This window comes from Ictidomys tridecemlineatus, chromosome 3 (assembly GCF_052094955.1).
Source record: "Ictidomys tridecemlineatus isolate mIctTri1 chromosome 3, mIctTri1.hap1, whole genome shotgun sequence".
Taxonomy (NCBI): Eukaryota; Metazoa; Chordata; class Mammalia; order Rodentia; family Sciuridae; genus Ictidomys; species Ictidomys tridecemlineatus.
The window spans coordinates 44,807,177-44,829,116 of record NC_135479.1 but is presented as its reverse complement, the minus strand read 5'-3'; the positions used below and the strand labels follow the sequence as shown (position 1 = coordinate 44,829,116).

Sequence of the window (21,940 nt, the reverse complement as noted above, 5' to 3'; positions counted from 1 at the left end):
CTTGTCAGTTTGATGCCCCATTTTTTGATTTCTTTGTTTTTGTGATACTGGGAATTGAACCCAGGGCCTCCTCCATGATAGGTAAGTGCTCTACTACTGAGCTATACTCCAAGCCCTTAAGTTTTGAGTCTTGCTAAGTTGCCCAGGTTGTTGTGGAGAATTGTGATCCTCCTTCCTCAGCTTCTCAAGTAGCTGGCATTATAGGTGTGTGCTACCGTTTTTAGTTTTTTTTTTTTTTTTTAACTTTCTTTAAATGATTAAAAACTCACCAGAGACTTTCTTTTACTTTTACTAGCTGGCAGGGACAATCTGGGAAAATCATGTTTTATTGGGATGTTGATGTAGAGTAATAAATTAGTGGCATGAGAGTAAGCTTTTTGGAGATAAGGGTCTATAGGGTTAATTTCTAGGTAGGAAAAAAATGTGTTATAAACAGGAATAAACTTTTTTTTTTCCCCACAGTACTGGGAATTGATCCCAGTGTCTTGCATGTTCTAGGCAGCTGCTTTACCACTTAGCTACATTCTCAGCCCCCCAAACACATTTTACTATATTAAATGTTTGTGCCTCTGGTAGATATAAAAACCAGTTAGTTAATGTTTCATTTTTCTTATTTTTAGTATTGGGAATTGAACTCAGGGTCCTATGCTTGCTAAACACATGCTTTACCACTGAGCTTTACTCCTAGCCACTCAACATCTGTTCTTATTGGAACAAATAGTGGAATACCCATACACATGAATTCAAATCTAAATGTGATTAAATGAAGACACTAGTTGGGTTAGATTGTCTAGTTTTATTCCACTGATGAAATCTTGAACAAGTTTAAAAACCATAGTTTTTGGTTTCCTCATATAAAAGGAGAGAGAGTACTGTTACTTGTTCCAAAAGTCTGTTGAATGCATTAATACAATCAGAGCATTTGGTGCGATACCTAGGAAGCATGGTGTGTTTTATTTGTGAATGAGTTATTGAGTGAATGTACAAAATCAAGGATCAAAGTTAATGAAGGTCAAGGTGGAGAAACATTTGACTCTTCTGTCAGTAACATAAACTGGCTCCATGTTGTAACTAAATTATTGTCACAGAGGGAGGAAGGACAGTTAGCCATGAAAAAAAAAAAGACTTATTGTGTTTGATTTAATATGCTCTTTAACTTGAGATGATTCAGAATTTATACAGCAGGTATTTTCATTGTTCCCAGACTTCATATACCAAACTTGCTTGAGTTGAAGTTCTCTGGTCTACAAGTTATGATCAAACCTGCTGCAGATACTTAAAACAATTTTCCTCAACACCAGAAATGTTTGTCACATTGACAAAATATTTGCAGCAAAGATTTCATGATGTGCTGGTTGTGCTGAATAATTTTATGTGACTATAATAGGTGGTGTTAATTTTGTACTAATGAAGGTTTTTTTGTTGTTTGTCTTATGATGTTGGGGATTGAATCCAGGGATGTTTTACCTCTGAGCTACATCTTCAGCCCTTTTTTATAAAATAATAAGTTGCTGAGGCTGGCCTCCAATTTGTGATTCTCTGTCTTAGCCTCCCTCACAACTGAGATTACAGGTGTGTGCTATTGCCTGACTCTAACTCAGGTTTTCTTTCTTTCTCTCTCTCTCATTCACCCTATGTCAGCTTTACCACTGAGGTCTCTCACAAGTTGCTAAAAGTTGCTGATGCTGTCCTCAAACTTGTGATCCTTCTGCCTCGGCTTCCTTAGTCACTGTGCCCTGCTCTAATGCAGGTTTTAATGACATGGTTCTAGAGTTTGGGATAAATCAGAGCTTTCCTATAAGATTTTGGGGTATATTGTGGTTCATATTATTTCTTTTGCTGGTGTTAAAAGGATAAGAATGACACTCTAATATTGAGAGTGCCCCAGTACTGTGTTGTACGAATTTAGGGGGTATTAAGAAGCTGCTTATTCATGCTAATGCTGTTAGTACACTACCTAAAGTAATGGTTAAATTCCCAAACATGGGAGGGCTAAGAAAAGTTTGTTAGGATCTAAACACTTGGTGGGTATGATGGTACATGCCTGTGATTCCGCCTCAAAGAGGCTGAGGCAGGAAAATGCCAAGTTCAAGGTGAAGTCTTGGCGATTTATTGAGACTACTTATAAAAAATAAAACAAGGGTTGGGGATGTAACTCAGTGGTAAAGTGCTCCTCTTAGTCTCTAGTACCAAAACCAAAAAACAAATGAATAAATTTGCTGAAGCTGCCTCAGCTTCTCACTGGGGTTATAGGTGTGTGTGTGCCACTGCAACTGTAAACCAGATTAACTAATAGGCAAAATGTCTAAATTATCATTGTCCAAAAGAAGGTTCACAAATGGCTAATAAGCACATGAAAATGTTTAACACATTATTGCCATCAAGGAAGTGCAAATCAAAACAACAATTTTGGGGTGCAGCTCAGTAGTAGAGGTCTCAACCTAGAATGGTTGAGGCCCTGGTTCAAATCCCCTCCCCCCAAAACACCAGTGAGATACCATTTCAAACACAATATGATCACTTTAAAAAGGGGGTGGGGTACAAGTGTAGATGAGGATGTGGAGTTTAGAATCCTCCTACATTGCACAGCCCCTGTAGAAAACAATTTGGTGTATTCTTCCACAAAGAGTTAATTATACTCTTAGTTATGTACTCAAGACAACTGAAGTCATGTATCCACACAAAAAGTTTCACATGAGTGTTCATTGCAGCATTATCCATAATAGCAGAGTGGAAATATGTCCCATTATCTGGTGAATGGATAAATAAAATGTGGTATATTTACATAGGTAAGTAAAGTATTAATACAGTGTGGATGAACCTTGAAAATACGCAATGTGGGGCTGGGGATGTGGCTCAAGCGGCAGTAAACTCGTCTGGCATGCGTGTGGCCCAGGTTCGATCCTCAGCACCACATACCAACAAAGATGTTGTGTCCACTGAGAACTAAAAAATATTAAAAATTCTCTCTCTCTCTCTCTCTCTCTCTCTCTCTCTCTCTCTCTCCCCCCCCCTCTCCTCTCTCACTCTCTTTAAAAAAAAAAAAAAAAGAAAATATGCAATGTGAGAGAATCCAGTCACCAAGTACCACATGCACAGTTCTAGGTTATACAGATTTATAGAAACTAAATAGATTGATTTTTCTCCTCACCCCAGTAGTTGGATTTGGGGGTAAATGATGTTCTGGGGTTTTTCTTTTAGAAGTGAGGTAATGGTTGTAGAATTACATGAATATACTAAAAACCATTGAATTGTGCACTCTAAATGTGTAAATGGTTATAGTATGTAAGTTTTATCTCAGTAAAGCTGTTATTTAATGAAGGGATAATTACTGCTTCTATAGTTTTACCACACAGTACTCTTTGCATTGTTTTGTCACTAATGAAGGTAATTATATAGTTGAATCTAGAATAGTAGATTTATTACTGTTTTAAATACATTTCCCCTTGTATTATAAAATACTAAATGTTCATTGTTGGGTATAGGGCTGTAGCTTAGTGCTTTATGGCTTGCTCAGTTCGTACAAGGCCCTGAGTTCTGTCCTTAACACCACCCCCCCCCCCGAAAATGTTGAAATTTTGTAATGCACAGCAAAAGGAAAAATAGATTTAGATTAATCATTTGGAATAGTATTCAGAAATCACTGGTAAAACTTTATAACATTAGATAGTTGTGTTTAGTTTTTTTCATACATAATGCATAACCTTGCAATAAAAAAGAATAAATAATGATACTCTCTGGTATATCTAGGTTACTTTATTTTATTAATACTTTGTACCAATTTGGAAAATTGAATTTCTGGTTTTCTCAGGTATGTTTGATTTGTTGGTTTTTGAAAATAAGCTAGAATGGAACTGAACTCCATTGTCTCCAAATTTAGTCTTTGTGCTGGGCACACACCTGTAATCCCAACAATTTGGGTGGCTGAGGCAGGATTGCAAGTTCTAACTTCAGCAGTTTAGTGAGGCCCTGTCTCAAAAAATAAAAAGGACTGGGGTTGTAGGTCAGTGGTAAAGCACTCCTGGATTAAATTACCAGTACCAAATATAAATTAACTAAGTAATTTGATACAAATGGAATCATACAATGTCTTTTTTCACTTAAAAGTGTTTTTGATATTTACTTTATCTTTCAGTTTTAAATAATCTGTAATATAGGTGTGTACCACAGTTTATTCATTTCACTTCTTGATGCACATTGAGTTATTTTCACATTTTTGTTGTTAGAAGAATCAGGTTGCTATTGACATAATGCAGATGTCTTTATGAAGATAATGTTTTCATTTCTTTTGGATAATACCTAGAACTGTGATTGCTTGGTCACATAATGGTTATTAAAAAAAAAAACCAAACTGCTGAACTGTATTCTAAAGAGCTTTATTGCATCTTAATACTTCTATTTTCTGGTATTCTGAAGGAATGATTTTTTGGGGGGTGTACCAGGGATTCAACCAGGATCACTTAACTACTGAGCCACATCCCCAGCCCTTTTTAAATTTTATCTAGAGACAGTGTCACTGAGTTGCTGAGTTTCAGAGTCTGCTTTGAACTTAAAAATCCTCCTGTTTCAGTCTCCCCAGCAACTGGGAGTACAATTTATACACCACTGTGCCCGTCTGAAGGGATAGTTTTTGAGGCATTTTCCTGGGGTTGCACATTTGGAAGACTTCCTTATTTGTACTATACTGTTAAACAGTGAAGGTGCTGTCATTTTACCTATTTGTTAAGGTATGCTTATGCTTAAGGAATTAATATATGCTTGTTTTAAAAAAAAACAGATTTTTATGTCTCATCACCAAAAATTCTGAATCTGTAAACCTGGAGAGCCACTTGATAATGATGGCATTAAGTCTTTTCTAAAAGCATCATTTTTGTTGTTAATACATTTGTTTGGTATTATTGAGCTGTTTTTGGTTCTTTGTTTTCTCGTAGTATTTTTTATGTATTGGGATATTCCAAAGATTATTTGGGCCCTTTTCTTTGCTTGCCACCTAGTGGTAACAGATAGTAACCATTAGCGATTTACCAGTGAATGAATTCTTAGGTAGATTATGCTTTTCTAAAAGGAGGATTAGAAACATCAAAAGTTTGCAGGATACCATGACCCATGACTGTAATCCCAGTGACTCAGGAGGCTGAGGAAGGAGGGTTGCAAATTTGAGGCCAGCCTCAGCAATTTAGTGAGGCTCTAAGTGACTTAGTGAGACCATATCTTAAAAGAAAAGGAAGAAAAAAAGAATTGGATTATAGTTCAGTGGTAAAGTACTCCTGACTTAAATCCCCTACCCCCACCCCAATCACAGGTTTGTACTTGTGACTCATGTGCTCAGTATACTTTTGTTGTTTGAATGAATCCCCCCTTCCTCTTGAGATTTTGGTAGGTTTTTTTGAAATACAGTTCAATTTGTAGTTACTTGTAAGGCAACATGTTTTAGAACATGTAAACTTTTTTTTTTTTTTTTTAATGGGGTATTGGGAATTGAGTTCAGAGGCACTTTACCTACAAGCTACATCCCCAGATCTCTTTATTTATTTTATATATTTTAATATTTATTTTTTTATTTATAAAGGTGGACACAGTACCTTTATCTTATATTTATATGGTGCTGAGGATCAAACCCAATGCCTCACGCATGCTAGGCAAGTGTTCTACCTTGAGCCACAACCCTACCCCGTTTATTTTTGAGACAGAGTCTTGCTAATTTGCTTGGGACCTCGAACTTTGGTGATCCTTCTGTTGTTGGGATTTCAGATGTGTGCCACTATGCTTGGCTAGAGCCTGTAAATTTTTAATCTTTTTCTCAAACTGCCAGCCTGATTACTTTGGAGAATGGATAGGTGTGTTCTTATTTAATCTGAGATGCCTCCAAATCATAATATAAATCATACTAGACATCGCATGAAGTTTTCCTGATTACATATAACTTACGCTCTATATTCTCTTGTTGGCTCTTCTATTTTTTTCTTTAGAGAGAGAGAATTTTTTAATATTCTTTATTTTTTAGTTTTTGGTGGACCCAACATCTTTATTTTTATGTGGTGCTGAGGATCAAACCCAGTGCCCTGCACATGCCAGGCGAGCGCGCTACTGCTTGAGCCACATCCCCAGCCCTCTTCTAATTTTTTATTATTTCCACAGCACTAAGCATTGAACCCAGGTGTGCTCTGCCACTAAGCTACATCCCCAGTATGTTATTATTTTATCATCATCATTATTATTATTTATGTATTTATTTATTTATGGAGACAGGATCTTGCTAAGTTGCCAAGGCTTACTTTGAGCTTGACTGAGATTGACTTCAGTCAATCTCAGTAGATAAGATTATAGGTGGCCTTTTCCTGGTCCTAGTGTCCCATTAGTTTTTATGATTATGAGGTTATTTTGGTTAAAATTTCTTTTTTTGTTAACATCAAGGAGGTGCTGTTGATTGATCCACAGGGTCCATGTGCTCTTCTGTTGATCTATACACATAGCCCCTATTTTTCTTAAATATTTTAGCTCTTGCTTTCTGTTAACTTGGCGAAGGGAGTGGGCACTGTGAAAGGGCTGTTAACAAAGATTTTTAAGTTTGTATGGACTGATTTTTATTTTTTCTCCCATTTAGAAATGGTGGAATCAATGAAGAAAGTAGCAGGGATGGATGTGGAGCTGACAGTTGAAGAAAGAAACCTCCTATCTGTTGCATATAAAAATGTGATTGGAGCTAGAAGAGCTTCTTGGAGAATAATCAGCAGCATTGAACAGAAAGAAGAAAACAAGGGAGGAGAAGACAAACTAAAAATGATTCGGGAATATCGGCAAATGGTGAGATGGTTGCATTTTTCAAGGAAAATGATTGTTATTTCTTACATGTAGAAGTTGGGTTAATTTGTAGAATTTTGTTGCATAAGATTAATTTGTAGAATTTTGTTGCATTCTTAGTCTTACTTGAATTAGTCAGCTTCTTTTACTGTAACAAAATATTTTAGGTAATTAAATTATAAAAAGGTTATTTTGGCTCATAGTTTTAGAGGTTCCAGTCCATGATCAGGAGGACCCAGGCCCTCTGGTAAGTGTGTGGGATTAAATGTGTCCTGACTTTTGCCTTTTATGTTTGTGTTTATAGTTTTAAAAAAAAAATTCTCCAAGAGAAAGGAGGCTTGTTTTTTTTTTTTTTTTTTAAGTGGCTTAAGTCTCAGGCTTATGGCTGTAAGTAATTTGGCCTTAGACATTGAATATTTTAGGTCATCCTGTAGCACACATTGAATGTTCATCTTTTTATCCACCTGAATTAGAAATTACAGCTACAGAGTATTTCAGGACTACAAGCATGTGCCCTGGTCTGGCTGTGTATAGTTTTGATCAGAGCACAACTAGAGAACAAATTTAATTATTGCTTTTATTATAATAAGTATTAAGGGCTGGGGATGTGGCTCAAGCGGTAGCGCGCTCGCCTGCCATGTGTGCGGCCCTGGTTCGATCCTCAGCACCACATACAAACAAAGATATTGTGTCCACCGAAAAACTAATAAATAAATAAATATTTAAAAATAAATAATTAAAAAAATAATAATAAGTATTAAAACATCATTGACAACATTTAGGGGCAATTTTGTATGTCTCTTGTGTGCCACACAATTTGAAACATACTGTCACTCTCCATATGGAGTCTTATTCTAGTCATTTTTTAAAAATATTTATTTTTTAGTGGCAATTGGACACAATACCTTTATTTTTTTAAGGTGCTGAGAATTGAACCCAGGACCTAGCGTCTGGCAAGGCGAGTGCTCTACCACTGAGCCACAACCCCAGCCCCTAGTTATTGTTTTTTTAAACAGTAGAAATTATCAGAGGGTTTTGGATTAAGAATTGTTTCATGAGGTTATTTTAGATGATGTTTGTTTATACATGCATATAAAGATGGGGCTTGGAATGTATCAGTGGTAGAAATTTGCCTAGTATGCTTTAGGTTCCTAGGTTCACTGTCACCAAAATAAATAAAAAACCCTGAAAAGGTAGATATTATCTCAATGTATAGATGGCAAAAACAGGTTCTAAGTGTTAAATAACATATTGAGGTAACATAGAATGTAGTGAGCTAGGATTGGCATTACCCCCACCCTCAAATATGGTGAAACAAATAATATGGGTTGGCAGTAGACAAGTTTGAACCAGAGGGCTGAGGAAATGAGAAAAGATGTTGAAGAAAAATACTATGAGCTAGTTGTGGGATTTTGTCTAATGAGTGAAGGGAAGCATGAATTGAGCACAATAACTGATAACTTGAGAATATGAAATCAATAGACTAGAGGTTTGCCCACTCTCTAAATAGGAATAATGAGTTAAAAAAAGCAAAAGAAGAAGTTATAGGCTAAGAGTTGGAATATTAGAATTTAGGATACAGCAACACAGTTGAGGTTAAGGTCATAGATAGAGATCAATGAATTGTTTATTCTGGGCTTGGTGGTGTATGCCTTTAATTCCAGTTATTCCTAGAGGTTGAAGTAGGAGGAATGCAAGGCCAACCTCAGTCACTTAGATAGTATCTCAAAAAGGGCTGAGGCTGTAGCTCAGTGGTAGAGCATCCCTGGATTCATTCCCCATTACCACAAGCAGGGGAAAAAAAAAAAGGCTGTGCTGAATGGAACATGGAAGATAATACCTTGGTGCAGTATCAGTTATTGGAGAAGTAGGTTATATATATTTCATGAATGTGGGAAAGGGCCTGGAGATTTGCTTTGGAGTAATAAAAGCAGTCATATCCAATAGGTGAGGATTTAAGAGAACTTAGAAATCTTCATACTCCTAGGGCATTCTCTACTTGAAAATTATCAGGCAGGTTCTTTATTCAGAAGACAGCTAGTTTTACTTAAGTTAAGGTCAAGACTAGGAGAAGAGAAAGAGGAAGAATCCTTTATTAATGCAAAGGAGATCAAACTAGGAAGATTTAACAGTATTACTGAGAATTAATAGGAAATTAATGACAAGATGATCATGTATGTTTGGGGGGTACTGTGTATTTTTGGCATTATAAATTGATAAGAAATGAGTGGCAGTATTTACTTTGGCCTGCAGATTTTTGGTGCCATAACTGTTTGTGAATCACTTCCACTAAAGTGATTGGTTCTTGGAATATAGTTAGGAATGTGAGTATTGAAGATGAACTGTTGATTTTTTTTTTTTTCCTTTGTACCCTGTCTGGGTTCATATATTAGGGGAATTAAATCCAGGTTTTGATGGACGAGGCAAATTGCAGCCCACTTGAGTTTTTGTTGTTGGACTTTAGGATAAGTAAGGAACCTTAACTTCTCTTTTTCCTCTGTAAATGGAGGTAATAGTTGGTAGTTCACTTAAATGCCCAGCATTTAAAAGCAACCGGTGTTACATTATTACTGGCAATTCTTTATTACTCGCAATTCTGTTGCTGAACTGAGAGGTGTGGCGTGTGTAAGTACACCCTTAAGGAACAGCATTCAGAGAGGAAAAGTTACAGTAATAATTATTACAGTAATAATCTGGAGACAGTCTTTCTGTAATTTTGGGTCAAGAAAGGAGGAGGTTTAAGAGAGGGGTGTGTTCTGTTTTATACTAGACTTTCCTTCCTTTTTTTTTTTTTTTTTTTTTTTTTTGGTACTGGGCATTGAACTCAGGGACACTCAACCATTGACCACATCCCCAGCCCTATTTTTTTGTATTTTATGTAGAGACAGGGTCTCAACTGAGTTGCTTAGCATCTTGCTTTTGCTGAGGCTGGCTTTGAACTTGTGATCCTCCTGCCTCAGTCTGCTGAGGCGCTGGGATTATAGGCATATGCCACCATGCCCGGCCTAGATTTTCTTTCTTAAAGCCAGAGGTAGGTGGTCAAATGTGTAATACTTTATAGGAATTTCTAGACTTAATCTTTTTTTTCCCCCCCTACCCTTCCAGGTTGAGACCGAGCTAAAGTTAATCTGTTGTGACATTCTGGATGTACTGGACAAACACCTCATTCCAGCAGCTAACACTGGCGAGTCCAAGGTTTTCTATTATAAAATGTAGGTTCCATACTAGAAGGGAAAATGTAAGATTAAAAGTTGGCCTTAGAATCATGACATTTTTTCTACATAGGTCTTCAGCTTTTGTTTTAATAAATTATTTAATGTTAGAAGGTTATATGGGAGGAGTGATTCTTAAAACTTAAATAGCTTGATATTCATTTGCAGGTTTCACTGCTATTAGAGAATTGATTTTAAGATGATCAGTCTATTATAAAAAATATATTGGCTTTTGCTTTATTTACCTTCTTTTGCCTTGGGATTCTTCTCCCATCTGTAGCTTACACTTCACTCTATCCATCCATACCCCCCCACACCCCTGGAATCAAATGTGTGTGGGGGCGTGTCTCACATGCAAGTCAAGTGCTCTAGCACTGAGCTATATCCCCAGCCCTTTATTTTAAGACGGAGTCTTACTAAATTGCTTAGACTGGCTCCAAACCTGCTATCCTTCTGCTTCAGCCTCCTGAGTAGCTGGGATTATATGTAGGGTCCACCACGCCCAGCCCACGGTGCAGTTTTAACCATTATATAGAAACATTTTTTTGAGGGCTGGGGATATCAATAGTAGAGCACATGCTCAAGGTCTTAGTGCAAACCCAGTACCACATGGGGGGAAAAAAGAAGCATTTATTTCATGATCAAGGAGATAGATCTCTAGTTCCTCATTCCTGGGTTTTTAAATGCTTTTTTTTTTAAATTGGGCTATATATTTTATTTTATATATTATAAAAATTTTAAAGTTTTTCTATTTCAAATGCATTCCTAATTTTGGTTTTGTTTTGTTGTAGGAAAGGGGACTACCACAGGTATCTGGCTGAGTTTGCCACAGGAAATGACAGGAAGGAGGCTGCAGAGAATAGCCTAGTGGCTTATAAAGCTGCTAGTGATATTGCAATGACAGAACTTCCACCAACGCACCCCATTCGTTTAGGTCTTGCTCTCAACTTTTCTGTATTCTACTATGAAATTCTTAATTCCCCTGACCGTGCCTGCAGGTAAGTCATGGAGAACAGAAGCTCTCAATGTGAAGTGAAAAGGTTCTGGAGGAAGAGATAGATACTTATTTTGTTCATTGGAACCATCTTTGTAGTCTTAGTCACATGAATTCTTTTGGTTCTTGCTGAAACTGTTGGGGTAACAGACAGACACATAGCAGTTAATAATCATTGTGTTGATTGTTTCAGCTCTGTAGATCTGAATTGTAGATTCAAAAGATTTTAACATAATGTGTGTGGGAAAGGAATGAGGAATTACCATAATAAAATTAATTTTTGTATGTCACCTTTTAGTCTTTATGGGCATGCTTTTAATTAGTTATTTTCTGGGATTGGGGATGTAGGGCACTTGTCTAGCAGACATAAGGCCTGGAGTTTGATTCCCAGCACCTCTGGGAAGGAATTATTATTCTCTTATTAGTTGAATATTTTACTAGTATTTTTTGTCTTAATGAAAACAATTTCAGTGTCATTAATGTAAGCTATTCTCTTGTTTTTACTTTAGGTTGTTCCTAGTTTTTGATATTGTAGATATAAATTTTAGTGTTTTTGATTATTATAGATACAGACTTCAAAAACTGTGGTTAAGTACACATCACATGAGTTTTTATAATTTGTAACCATTTTTAAGTGTACAGTTCAGTGACATTAAGTATAGCCACAGTGTTGTGTAACTGACTTTCTGTTTCAAGACTTTTCATCAGCACTCTGCTCCAGTTTCTCTTCTAACCCAGTTCCAATTGCCCAGGCTTGCCTTGAACTTGGTTATCCTCCTGTTTCAGCCTCCTGAGGGGCAGAGATAATAGGTGTATACTACACACCTATCTATTTTATTTTCTGCTTCTGAATTTGCCTGTTCTAGGTACCTCCAATACTTGGAATCATATTTGTTTTTTTCTGTATGGCTTATTTTATAAGCATATTTTTAAGATTTATTCACATTATAGCATGTATCTCTACTAAAGTCCTCTGTTTTTTTGAAGCCAGGGCTTTGGGCATGCTGGGCAGGTGCTTTACCACTGAGCTACAAAGGACTTCAGGGGTTTGAAGGGTACCCCTGAAGTCCTTTTTGAGGCTGAATTTTCCATTTATAACACATTTAGTTTATCTTTTGATGACTAGTTGTGTTTTGTTTTTTGTCTTTTTAAATAATGCTGTCATCATTAGCATAACAAGTATCTGTTTGAATTCCTGTTTTTAATCCTCCCTAGAAGTAGAATTGATGGGCATGGTAATTCTGCTTCAACTTTTTGAGGAGTCCGACCTCTTCTACAGAAAGTGAATCATTTTTCATTCCCATCAGCAAAATTTGAGAGTTCTATTTTCTCCATGTTTTTACTAACACCTGCTGTTTTTTTATTTTACTTTTATTGTTTTGGTACTATGAATTTTGGACCTAAGGTGCTCTATCTATTGTTGAACTATACCCTGGCTTTTTAAATTTTTTTATTTGTTGAGACAGGGTCTCCCTAAGGTGTCCATGCTGGCTTCAACTTAAGAATCCCTCTGCTTTGGGCTGGGGTTGTAGTTGAGTGGTAGAACACTTGCCTTGCATATGTGAGGCACTAGGTTTGATCCTAAGCACCACATAAAAATAAATAAAATAAAGATATTGTGTCCATCTACAACTAAAAAAAGAATCTCTCTGCTTTAGTCTCTTATGTAGGTAGAATTATACTTTTGTACCACTATGCCCAGCTTGATACTACTTTTTGACGTTTAAATGTTTTTAATCTGATGAAATCAAATTTATCAATTTTTGAAAAATTTCCCATGCTTTCTCATGTAAGAAAATAAAATCCAGGGCTGGTGATACAGCTCAGTTGGTAAAGTGCTTGCCTTGCATGCACAAGGCCCTGGGTTCAATCCACAGCACTAAAAAAAAAAAAAAAAATCCACCAAGTATGGTGGCGCATGTCTGTAATCCCAGTGACTATTGAGGCTGAGCCAGGAGGAATGCAAAGTTCTAAGCTAATCCTCAGTACCTTAGCAAGACCTTTTCTCAAAATGAAAACTTCTGGGGCTGTGGTTAAGTGCCCTGGTGTTTAATTCCCAGTACTCTCCGCACCCCTGCCCACCCAAAAAAAAAAAAAAGCCATGTTCAGATCCAGTGCCATGAATGTTTTTATCCTGTTTTCCTTTTTACTCTTCCAGCATTTCATAGTTTTAGATTGTAAGTTTCTAGGTCTTTGTGGGGTGTGTGTGTTTGTATATACATACTTGTGCTACTGCTGGTGGTCCAACTCAGGGCTTTAATGTGTGCCAGGCAAGTACTCTTGTACATCCCCAGCCCTTTGATCTTTTTTTTTTTTTTTAGTTAATTTAAAAATTTTTGTAATAATGCAAGAGTTCATTGTCATGCATGTGAATATCTAGTTTTCTTAATAACATTTTGTTGAAGTTGCGTTTTGTTGTTGAATGATTTTTGAAGTTAACTGACAGTTATGTATATGACAGTTTTCTTCTGGGCTCAGTTCTATTGTTTATAGCTTATTTTTGTTAGCTTCTTTGCATGCATTTTAAGAAAGTTTTTTTAAGGTTTTATTTATTTATTGAGAGAATTTTTTTTTTTTTGAGAGTGAGAGGAGAGAGAGAATTTCCAACATTTATTTTTTAGTTCTCAGAGGACACAACATCTTTTGTTGGTATGTGGTGCTGAGGATCGAACCCGGGCTGCACGCATGCCAGGCGAGCGCGCTACCGCTTGAGCCACATCCCCAGCCCGAGAGAGAATTTTTTTAATATTTCTTTTTTTTTAGTTTTCAGCGGACACATCTTTATTTGTATGTGGTGCTGAGGATCGAACCTGGGCCGCACGCATACCAGGCGAGCGCGCTACAGTTGAGCCACATCCCCAGCCCAAGAATAGTTTTGTTATATTACAAATTGTAAAGTCTTTTTGATTATATGTCATAGGAAATTTTATTATTGGTGGTGGTGCTGGAGAACACACACAACCTCATACATGGTAGTTATTCTACCATAGCCTCTCCCACTTTTTTGTTCTTGAACCCAGGGGCATTGTACCACTGAGCTTACCCCTCGGTCCTAAGGACTCAGTCCTAATTAGACAGGGTCTCATTAAATTGCTTAAGGCCTCAATAAATTACTGAGGCTGGTCTAAAACTTGTGATCTTACTGCCCCAGTCTCTCCAGTCACTGGAATGATAGGCATGTGTCATCCTGCCTGGCTTCCTCACTTTTTTTGTGTGATATTGGTGATTGAATCCATTGGTACTCTACCACTGAGCTACATTCCTCAGTCCTTTTTATTTTTTGAGAACAGTTCCCCTAAGTTGCTGAGGCTGGTCTTGAACTTTGTGATCTGCTGCGTTACCCTCTGGAGTTAGTAGAATTATAGGCATACGCTTCTACCCTCAGCTTCCTATTTATTTATTTTATAAAAGTTTTCATAATAAATATTATAGCAGTAAAAATCCTTTTTTTTCTCTTTTCAATGGAAGTGATTTAAAGAATAAAGAATGGAGAGAGCAATTAAATTTAACTTTTAGAAGTGATTTGTGTGATTTGTGTGTGTGTGTGAAAACATTAAGCCTAAAGTTTCCTTTATGCTGGTGTACAGTTTTACTACAAAGTTCCTGGGTATTGTCTTGAGACTTTCTGTTGCTATAAAACTTAAGTAATTGAACCATTAACTAGAACTTGCAAAAATGCTTTTATTATTTTGCATATATTTTGATGGTGGTTTCCCTTGGAATTTGTACATGTTGTTAGCCTATATAGAATTAGGTCTGTATATTGTAGCCAGTGGTAAGATGCTTGCAGAAAGCATAGTAAAAAGTAGTGCTCAAAATATATTTATTCCAAATTAATTCTTCTTTTTTAAAATAATGTTTTCAACATCCATTCGTGTTATAGTATGTATCAGAACTCCACCTCTTTATTTAGGTGGTGCTGAGGATCAAACCCATGACCTCGCGCATGCTAGGCGAGAGCTCTACTGCTGGGCCACAACCCTAGCCCCCCAAATAATTCTTTTAAAAAAATCATTGTTACCATTATTCAACTGGAAGGGTAAGATTGATATCTCATTATTTTTGCACTGTTAATTTTTGTAATACATTTGTTTAATTTTAGGTTGGCAAAAGCAGCTTTTGATGATGCAATTGCAGAACTGGATACACTGAGTGAAGAAAGCTATAAGGACTCTACACTTATCATGCAATTGTTACGTGATAACCTGACACTATGGACTTCAGACATGCAGGGTGATGGTAAGTAAACTTTCTGTAGTTAATTGTATTGAGTTGCTGGATCATTTTACTCATTTTTAAAATTTCTTTTTTTTTTAACATTAAAATACAACAGAGCCTGTCTGCTACCAAATATCAATTACTGCCTTCATAGGAAATGGTACCAAAGAAAAGCATAGAGATAAAAGACATATTTAGAATAGGGGGATCTTATGTTAATATTTAAAGATTTTAAAGTTTTGCTTCTAATTAAAAATGTTTTGTTAAACTTAGTTTACGTCTTTCACAGTTCTTTGAAGGCTGAGGGAAAGAGGGATGGGAGAGCAGACAATTTCATCTTAGATTCAGTTTGGGGAGGTAGAAGTTAATTGTATTTCTAACTAGATGGTATTGGTAGCTATTTTTGATGTACCTTTGTTTGGAAATCTTTCATCTAAAAAGGGACTTATTTTCCTCCTGAAGTCTGTAGAGAAATGAAATGTTTTGTCCTTGGGTATTAATTTAAGGGGTCTGATGGAGTTTTACTTGGAAAGGTTTTTTAGTTCCACACAGTTACTAAGAGTGTTTTATAAAATTTAATTGGGATTGAGGGAATGTGTACAAATCTTTACTTTAAATGTGGAGATCCAAATTTGTAATGTTTATTTTGCTGGCAATTGAAACTCATGCTCTACCATTGTGTTACAACCCTTTCCCCCTATTGAAGGTGGGCTGGAGAAAGGACAGTGTGATATGACCATTATGAGATAGTTGTATGGTTGCTGGTGATGGTGGTAAAGGGTTAGAACAGAAAGTGTGTTGACAGTTTTAGCTGCAGTTTCTAAAGTATCCAAATTGAAGTATATGTTATGTTGCTTGAGGATGGCTATATCGTCAGTTGGCCAAACCCACATGCTGTGATGTCTGAAATATACTTATGTATGGGGGTGTGTTGTCAGTTTGTTTACTCTGCAAAGATTGAATTAAATTTCTGACTTAGGTTATGGTACTAACATGAGAATGAGGTGATTTAGTTTCTAAATTCTAACGCTCCTATGTTTATGAAGTTTTCATGTGTTTGACTAGGTCTGAATTAATAAGATTTGAAATGTAACTGACTAGAACAAATTCAGAGGAAGCCAAGGGTGCTTTTCCAAACAAAACTTCAGAAAACCACTATTAGTTCTTTGGAACACAAAACTAGTTTCCCATATCTAAACTACAATGACTTCAGCTTCCATCTAGCTTTAAAATTCTATGGTTTTTTGACAATAACTGTTAGAAAGAATGGCCAGTAGAAAGAATGGCCAGTTGCCCGAAGCTCGGTGAATTAGTATTTCTGTGCCTCTTTGAGGGAATAAAAGGGAAAGCAAAATGAAAAGGAAAGCATGTGGAGAGTTTGGTAAGCAGGAACAATTGCTGCTTTCCTTTAAGTAAACTCTACTCCTCCAATCTCGGGACATGTTTTTAAGGCTGAAAGTAACAGAAGTGACCTGGGTTGAAATGCCTTTTTAAAGACACTTGATGCCAGACCTTACAGTAACTAAGTTGCTAGATTTTCCAATTAAATATAAATTAAATTTATATTCTCTAATACACCTATAGCTCATTCTCACAGATAATTAAGAGTTGATTAGTCAAAGTAGACTATATGTCATCATTCCATTTTTATACAGAACATTAACTGTCATATTTGGGTTATTGAGTATGGTTTTATGAAGTGGACCATCTTAAAATTAGAATATCTTCTTTAAACTATTTTCATGATAGGAAAGATTCTTTGTACAAAGATTTCTTGTGACATTTTAGCATAGGTTTTTCTTTAATCCTGAAAGTTAGTTTTAGTGTTCTCCCCTTCCTCTAAACCCCCTCGAGCCCTGTTTTCACTGTCCATATTCCTGTTGGCATTCTGGTCTTGTGAGCTCCCACTGGAATTGGCCAACTTACACCGCTACACATTTCAAAATTTCTCCAACCAATTCCAAAAAGTTCCAGAAGTTGTGAACCCACGTGGTCAGGTTTGTCAACAGTAATCCCCACTGCTGGTACCAACTTCTGTTTTAGTTAGCTTTTTTTCCTCTGAGACGAAACCAGAACAACTATAGAGGAGGGAGAGTTTTATTTGGGGGCTTATGGTTTCAGACGTCTCAATCCATAGAAAGCACACTGGGCTCAAGGTGAGGCTGAACATCATGGCAGAAGAGTATGGCAGAGGGGAAGGAGCTCATATGATGATCAGAAATCAGAGAATGAAAGTTATTTTTAATCTGGAGAAATTCAGTTGTTTCAGTTCCTTATTCAGTCTATAATTTGAACAGTTGATCAAATTTAGTAAATGCAGTATTTTCATTAGTTGTTAAATTTTTTTTATTTAAAAATGCTTATAGTTAAGGAGTATGATAATATTAATAATGAAAAAAGATCGTTAATATTGTAGTAAGCTTAAATTATTAAGGGCATTAGAAAATTTTTTACCACTTTTGCTTTAAAAAAAAGTATAGTACTGTATGTTCTCTTAGGTGATTTGTAATAGATTCCATGCTAAATATAGAATTACTATCATGAAATTTGTGATTTTCCAGAATGTTACTTGCATTTAGCTTATAAGTATTATGTAGGTGGTTTTCTCCTTTATTTCTGGCTGTGCAAGGTAGTGTCATGAAGGATTTGAATCATGAAGGATTGTTTCTAAAGGAAGAAATGTATGCAGTTTACTTTCATGCTTTTATGTCTTGTTACTACAGTGTATATTAATGTCTGTCCCAGTGTTTTGGAACATAGTTCTTTAAAGGGATCACTGCCCTTTCCTCTCGGGGTGATTTCAGTCCTTTTCTCTAAGAGGACTGTTTCATACAAAAGAATATGTGTGTGCTATCTGTTCCTCCAAAATCTAGAAGGAATAGGCACAGAAATATCTGTCACTTTTCTGTGTACTTTATAAAAGGATATTATTTTCTTAGAAGTAAAAGGAAAGATTTAGACAGATTATTTCTTAGAGGGCAGTATAATACAAAGTGAAAGATCAAAATCTGACTCCCCTTGTATCATTGATGTTTTCCTTTGTCCTGCTCTCTTGGTTTATTTTTCTTGTAATGTTGCTTTCATATGATTGTCTCCCTCCCTCTCTCCTTGCAATATAGATTCCTAAAGGAAAATCCAACTCTTCCTTTCCTAAAAACTCTACTTTGTAAGTCATTATCATGGCACAGTGAATTTTGCTTTCAGTTTGGGTTCTTCACTAATCATGCCTGCATATTTATCATCTTGTTGCTTACAAACTGCCTGTTCTACATTTCAAGGTGCTAAACTTTCTAAGACGTCATCGGCCTGCTACCCCTGCCTATGTCTGGTTGGGTGTGACTTAGACGATGATGTGATTTATATATGTGTAGGACTTTTCTGCCAAAGTTATTTGGAACTTTTGGCAAATCTAATGATTGCTTATGAGTAATTAGAGTGTGTCCTAGGGTTAACTTATATTGGCAGTATATTCCTGTTAGAAATGAGAGTGAATGTGAATGCTCCCATGATGTTTCCTGAATTTTGAACACAGGAACAATTTGTAGAATGAATCTTTGGGGGAACAGCTGGGTGTCTTTTGAGTTCTTTTTTTTTTTTTCTTTGCATATTTTTTTCTGTATTACAAGTCAAAAAGTTTTGATGTTCTTGAGGTAACTTGAGAGCCACATTATCAATCCAGATGTTTTTTTCACAGGAGATCTGAAAACTACCATTACTTAACTCATAATACTGTAATAGCACTTATTGCTTATCACAGAGGTCTTTAAAAAGATTGAGATGTTCTCAGTATAAATACTTCATATTTATAGACATCCAGTATTAATTTGTCCATTCTAATTAAATAATGAGCATTATGAATGAGTAGGTTGTGATCTGAACATTTTATGATTATTGATTGATTTAAAAAATATTAACTCTGTGTGGTGGCACACATCCCAGCTACTTGGGAAGCTGAGGTATGGATCACAAAGTTCAAAGCCAGCTGGGGCAATTTAGTGAGAGCCTGTCCCAAAATAAATAAAATAAAAAGGACTAAAGGATGTAATTTAATAAAATACTTGCCTATCTTGTGCAGGGTCCTGGGTTCAATCCTAACTACTCCCAACCTGACCCCACACTCAGATGTTTAGAGTGTGTATGTGTGTGTGTTTGTGTTTAAATTTATTTTTATGTGATACTGGGGTTCAAACTCGGCCTTGCATGTGTTAAAAGCACATGTTCTGCCTCTGACCTCTGGTTAATTGATTTTTTTTGAAAATTTAATTTGATTGAAACTAGTAAGTCTGTAGAAGTTATAAGTGATTTGTTTAAAGTACAAAAGAATGTAATTTTACCTGTTTGTTCCTTTTATTATTATTAAGCAAAAGCCTCTGCATGTTTCTTTATTATGCCTGATTTGTTTAATGCTTATTAATAGGAAGATGTTCCTCTAGTGAATAAGACTGGCTTTGTGTTGCATGTCATGGTGCAGTTGAACTCCTCAGGCTAATTGTCATGTTCAAAAAGAAGAGAATAGCATGAGAAAACTGGTCCAAATGCCCTTCTTTAATAACCTCAATGGTCTGGTTTACTTTGAGCGTGCTGTTTCACTCTGATGTGAGGAATCTGATGATAGATTGATGTATCTGGCCAAGAGAAAAATTGTTAAGTGTTCATTTACAACAACAGAATATCCCCCACCAAACACCATAGAACTCCTTTGGAGCATTTTATTACTCAGTTCAGTTTTTGAGACATTTCTGATATGAGTTTCTGGGTAAATTAGATTTTGCACCCCCCCCCCCAAAAAAGCAAAATACTCTTGGTTTAAAAGGGGTGAGGTTATTGAGAAAGAGTATTTTGACCCAAGATATACATAAAAGCTTGAAAATTATTTTAAGACTATGATTACTTTGGCTGTGTACTTTTGAGAGCTTCTTTTAAACATAAAATCATTGATTTGTGCATCAATTTCTTTTTTATGACTATTGACCATTTCAGGACCGTGATTAGCAGCCCTTCTTAATTTAGACATCACTCAGGTATCAAGGATGATAGAAGTCCTTTGCCTGTCTGTGTTCAATACCGATGGTATCAAATATTGTCTTTTGACTTGGAACAACAACTTTATGAATATTATAGCTTCATGAAATATTGTCTTCTTTACAGGTGAAGAGCAGAATAAAGAAGCGCTGCAGGATGTGGAAGATGAAAATCAGTGAGACATAAAAGCCAACAAGAGAAACCATCTCTGACCACCCCACTCCTCCCTGCCCCACCCCTTGGAAGTTCCCCATTGTCACTGAGAACCACCAAATCTGACTTTTACATTTGGTCTCAGAATTTAGGTTCCTGCCCTGGTTTTTTTTTCCCCTCGTATTTTTTGTTTTGTTTTGATTTTTTTTCTTTTTTGTTTTTGGTTGTTGTCCCCCCCCCTCCTTTTTTTTTAAACCGTTTCCAAAAGTTCTTAAAGGCAAGAGTGAATTTCTGTGGATTTACTGGTCCCAGCTTTTAGGTTCTTTAAGACACTAACAGGACTGCATAGAGGCTTTTTCAGCATTACTGTATTGTCTCCGTGCCAGAAGTGGCAAGATCACCATTAGAAATGGAAATTATATTTGAAAGCCATTAGACTTCTAGGTGATGCATCTGAGAGAGAGGTTGATCACACTTTAGAGGCATATGTGGTATCATTTTTTTTCCTTTTTCTAATTGTTTGAATTTTATACCAATGTTTAAACTTAATTGGGTGTTAGCTTGAGGTGGTTAAAAGATTGTTTTGGGGGAGGTTTGTTGTTATGGTTTTGCTGTAAAAAGTGTTTCAAATTGTGCTGAAATGTTGCTGAAAAGCGTGGTGCTGGTAACAGTTCAACAATCCGTGGCTGCTCATTCTTGCCTACTTTTTACTCTCCCTCTGAAGCAGGTTAGCATTGAAGGTGGTATGGAGAAGCCTGCATGCGTGTTCAATTCTTTGTTTCTTCTCCTTCCCTTTTCCCCTGCCTCCCGTACCCTCCTTCGCTCGCTCAACCTCTTTTGTTCAGTATGTGTAACTTGAAGCTAATTTGTACTACTGGATATCTGACTGGAGCCACAGATACAGAATCTGTATTGTTCTTACTGAAACACAGCATGGAATTAACATTAAACTTAAATAAAACAAACCTAAATTAAAAATGCCAAATATACTGCGCCTCCATCCTTTATACTTCTAAAATAAAATCTCTAGTTCAAACACATTGACAGTATTACATTTGCCTGAATGTGAAAAAATTTCTCCTTTTTTCTTCCATAAATTATTTATCTGTCACCCAAAGATGTATATTTTGGAAAAAGAAATACTGCCTGTAATCTGGTTGTGAAGAACACTAAATAATCTTTTAAGTCAATTGATTACATGTCCTGTCTTCCAAACCAGTTAGCAACCCAGTATGTTGATCATTAAAGTACAACATGAGTATTTAACACAAGGTGTAATTATCGATCATTTTCTATGATGGAAGGTTGGGTTGTGTACAACCAAACAAGGTTGAATGTGCCAAAATAGTTCTCGTTGGGATGACATATACTATATACTCCTCCCTGAAAAGGTCAGAGGCAGGTGGAAAAAAAATTCATTTTCTCTGTTATCCCTTACCGGAAAGATTCGTAAATAGTTTCTTACAGAGGTAGTTTATGCATCAGTGTTTACATTATATTGGTCATTTTACATTGGGCAGTTAGATCTCTTCATTTTAAC

General features: G+C 36.2%; 1 protein-coding gene across 1 annotated transcript in view; it reads left to right on the top strand.

Moving 5' to 3' along the window:
* Positions 1 to 21,385, top strand: part of Ywhae (tyrosine 3-monooxygenase/tryptophan 5-monooxygenase activation protein epsilon) — a 39,800-nt gene extending 18,415 nt beyond the window's left edge. Inside the window, exons 2-6 of the mRNA XM_005327890.5 lie at positions 6,605 to 6,804; positions 9,907 to 10,013; positions 10,805 to 11,011; positions 15,110 to 15,246; positions 20,374 to 21,385. Coding sequence (XP_005327947.1) covers positions 6,605 to 6,804; positions 9,907 to 10,013; positions 10,805 to 11,011; positions 15,110 to 15,246; positions 20,374 to 20,426 — 704 coding nt within the window. The 3' untranslated portion in view covers positions 20,427 to 21,385. The remainder of the gene's footprint in view (positions 1 to 6,604; positions 6,805 to 9,906; positions 10,014 to 10,804; positions 11,012 to 15,109; positions 15,247 to 20,373) is intronic.
* The last annotated feature ends 555 nt before the right edge of the window (positions 21,386 to 21,940 follow it).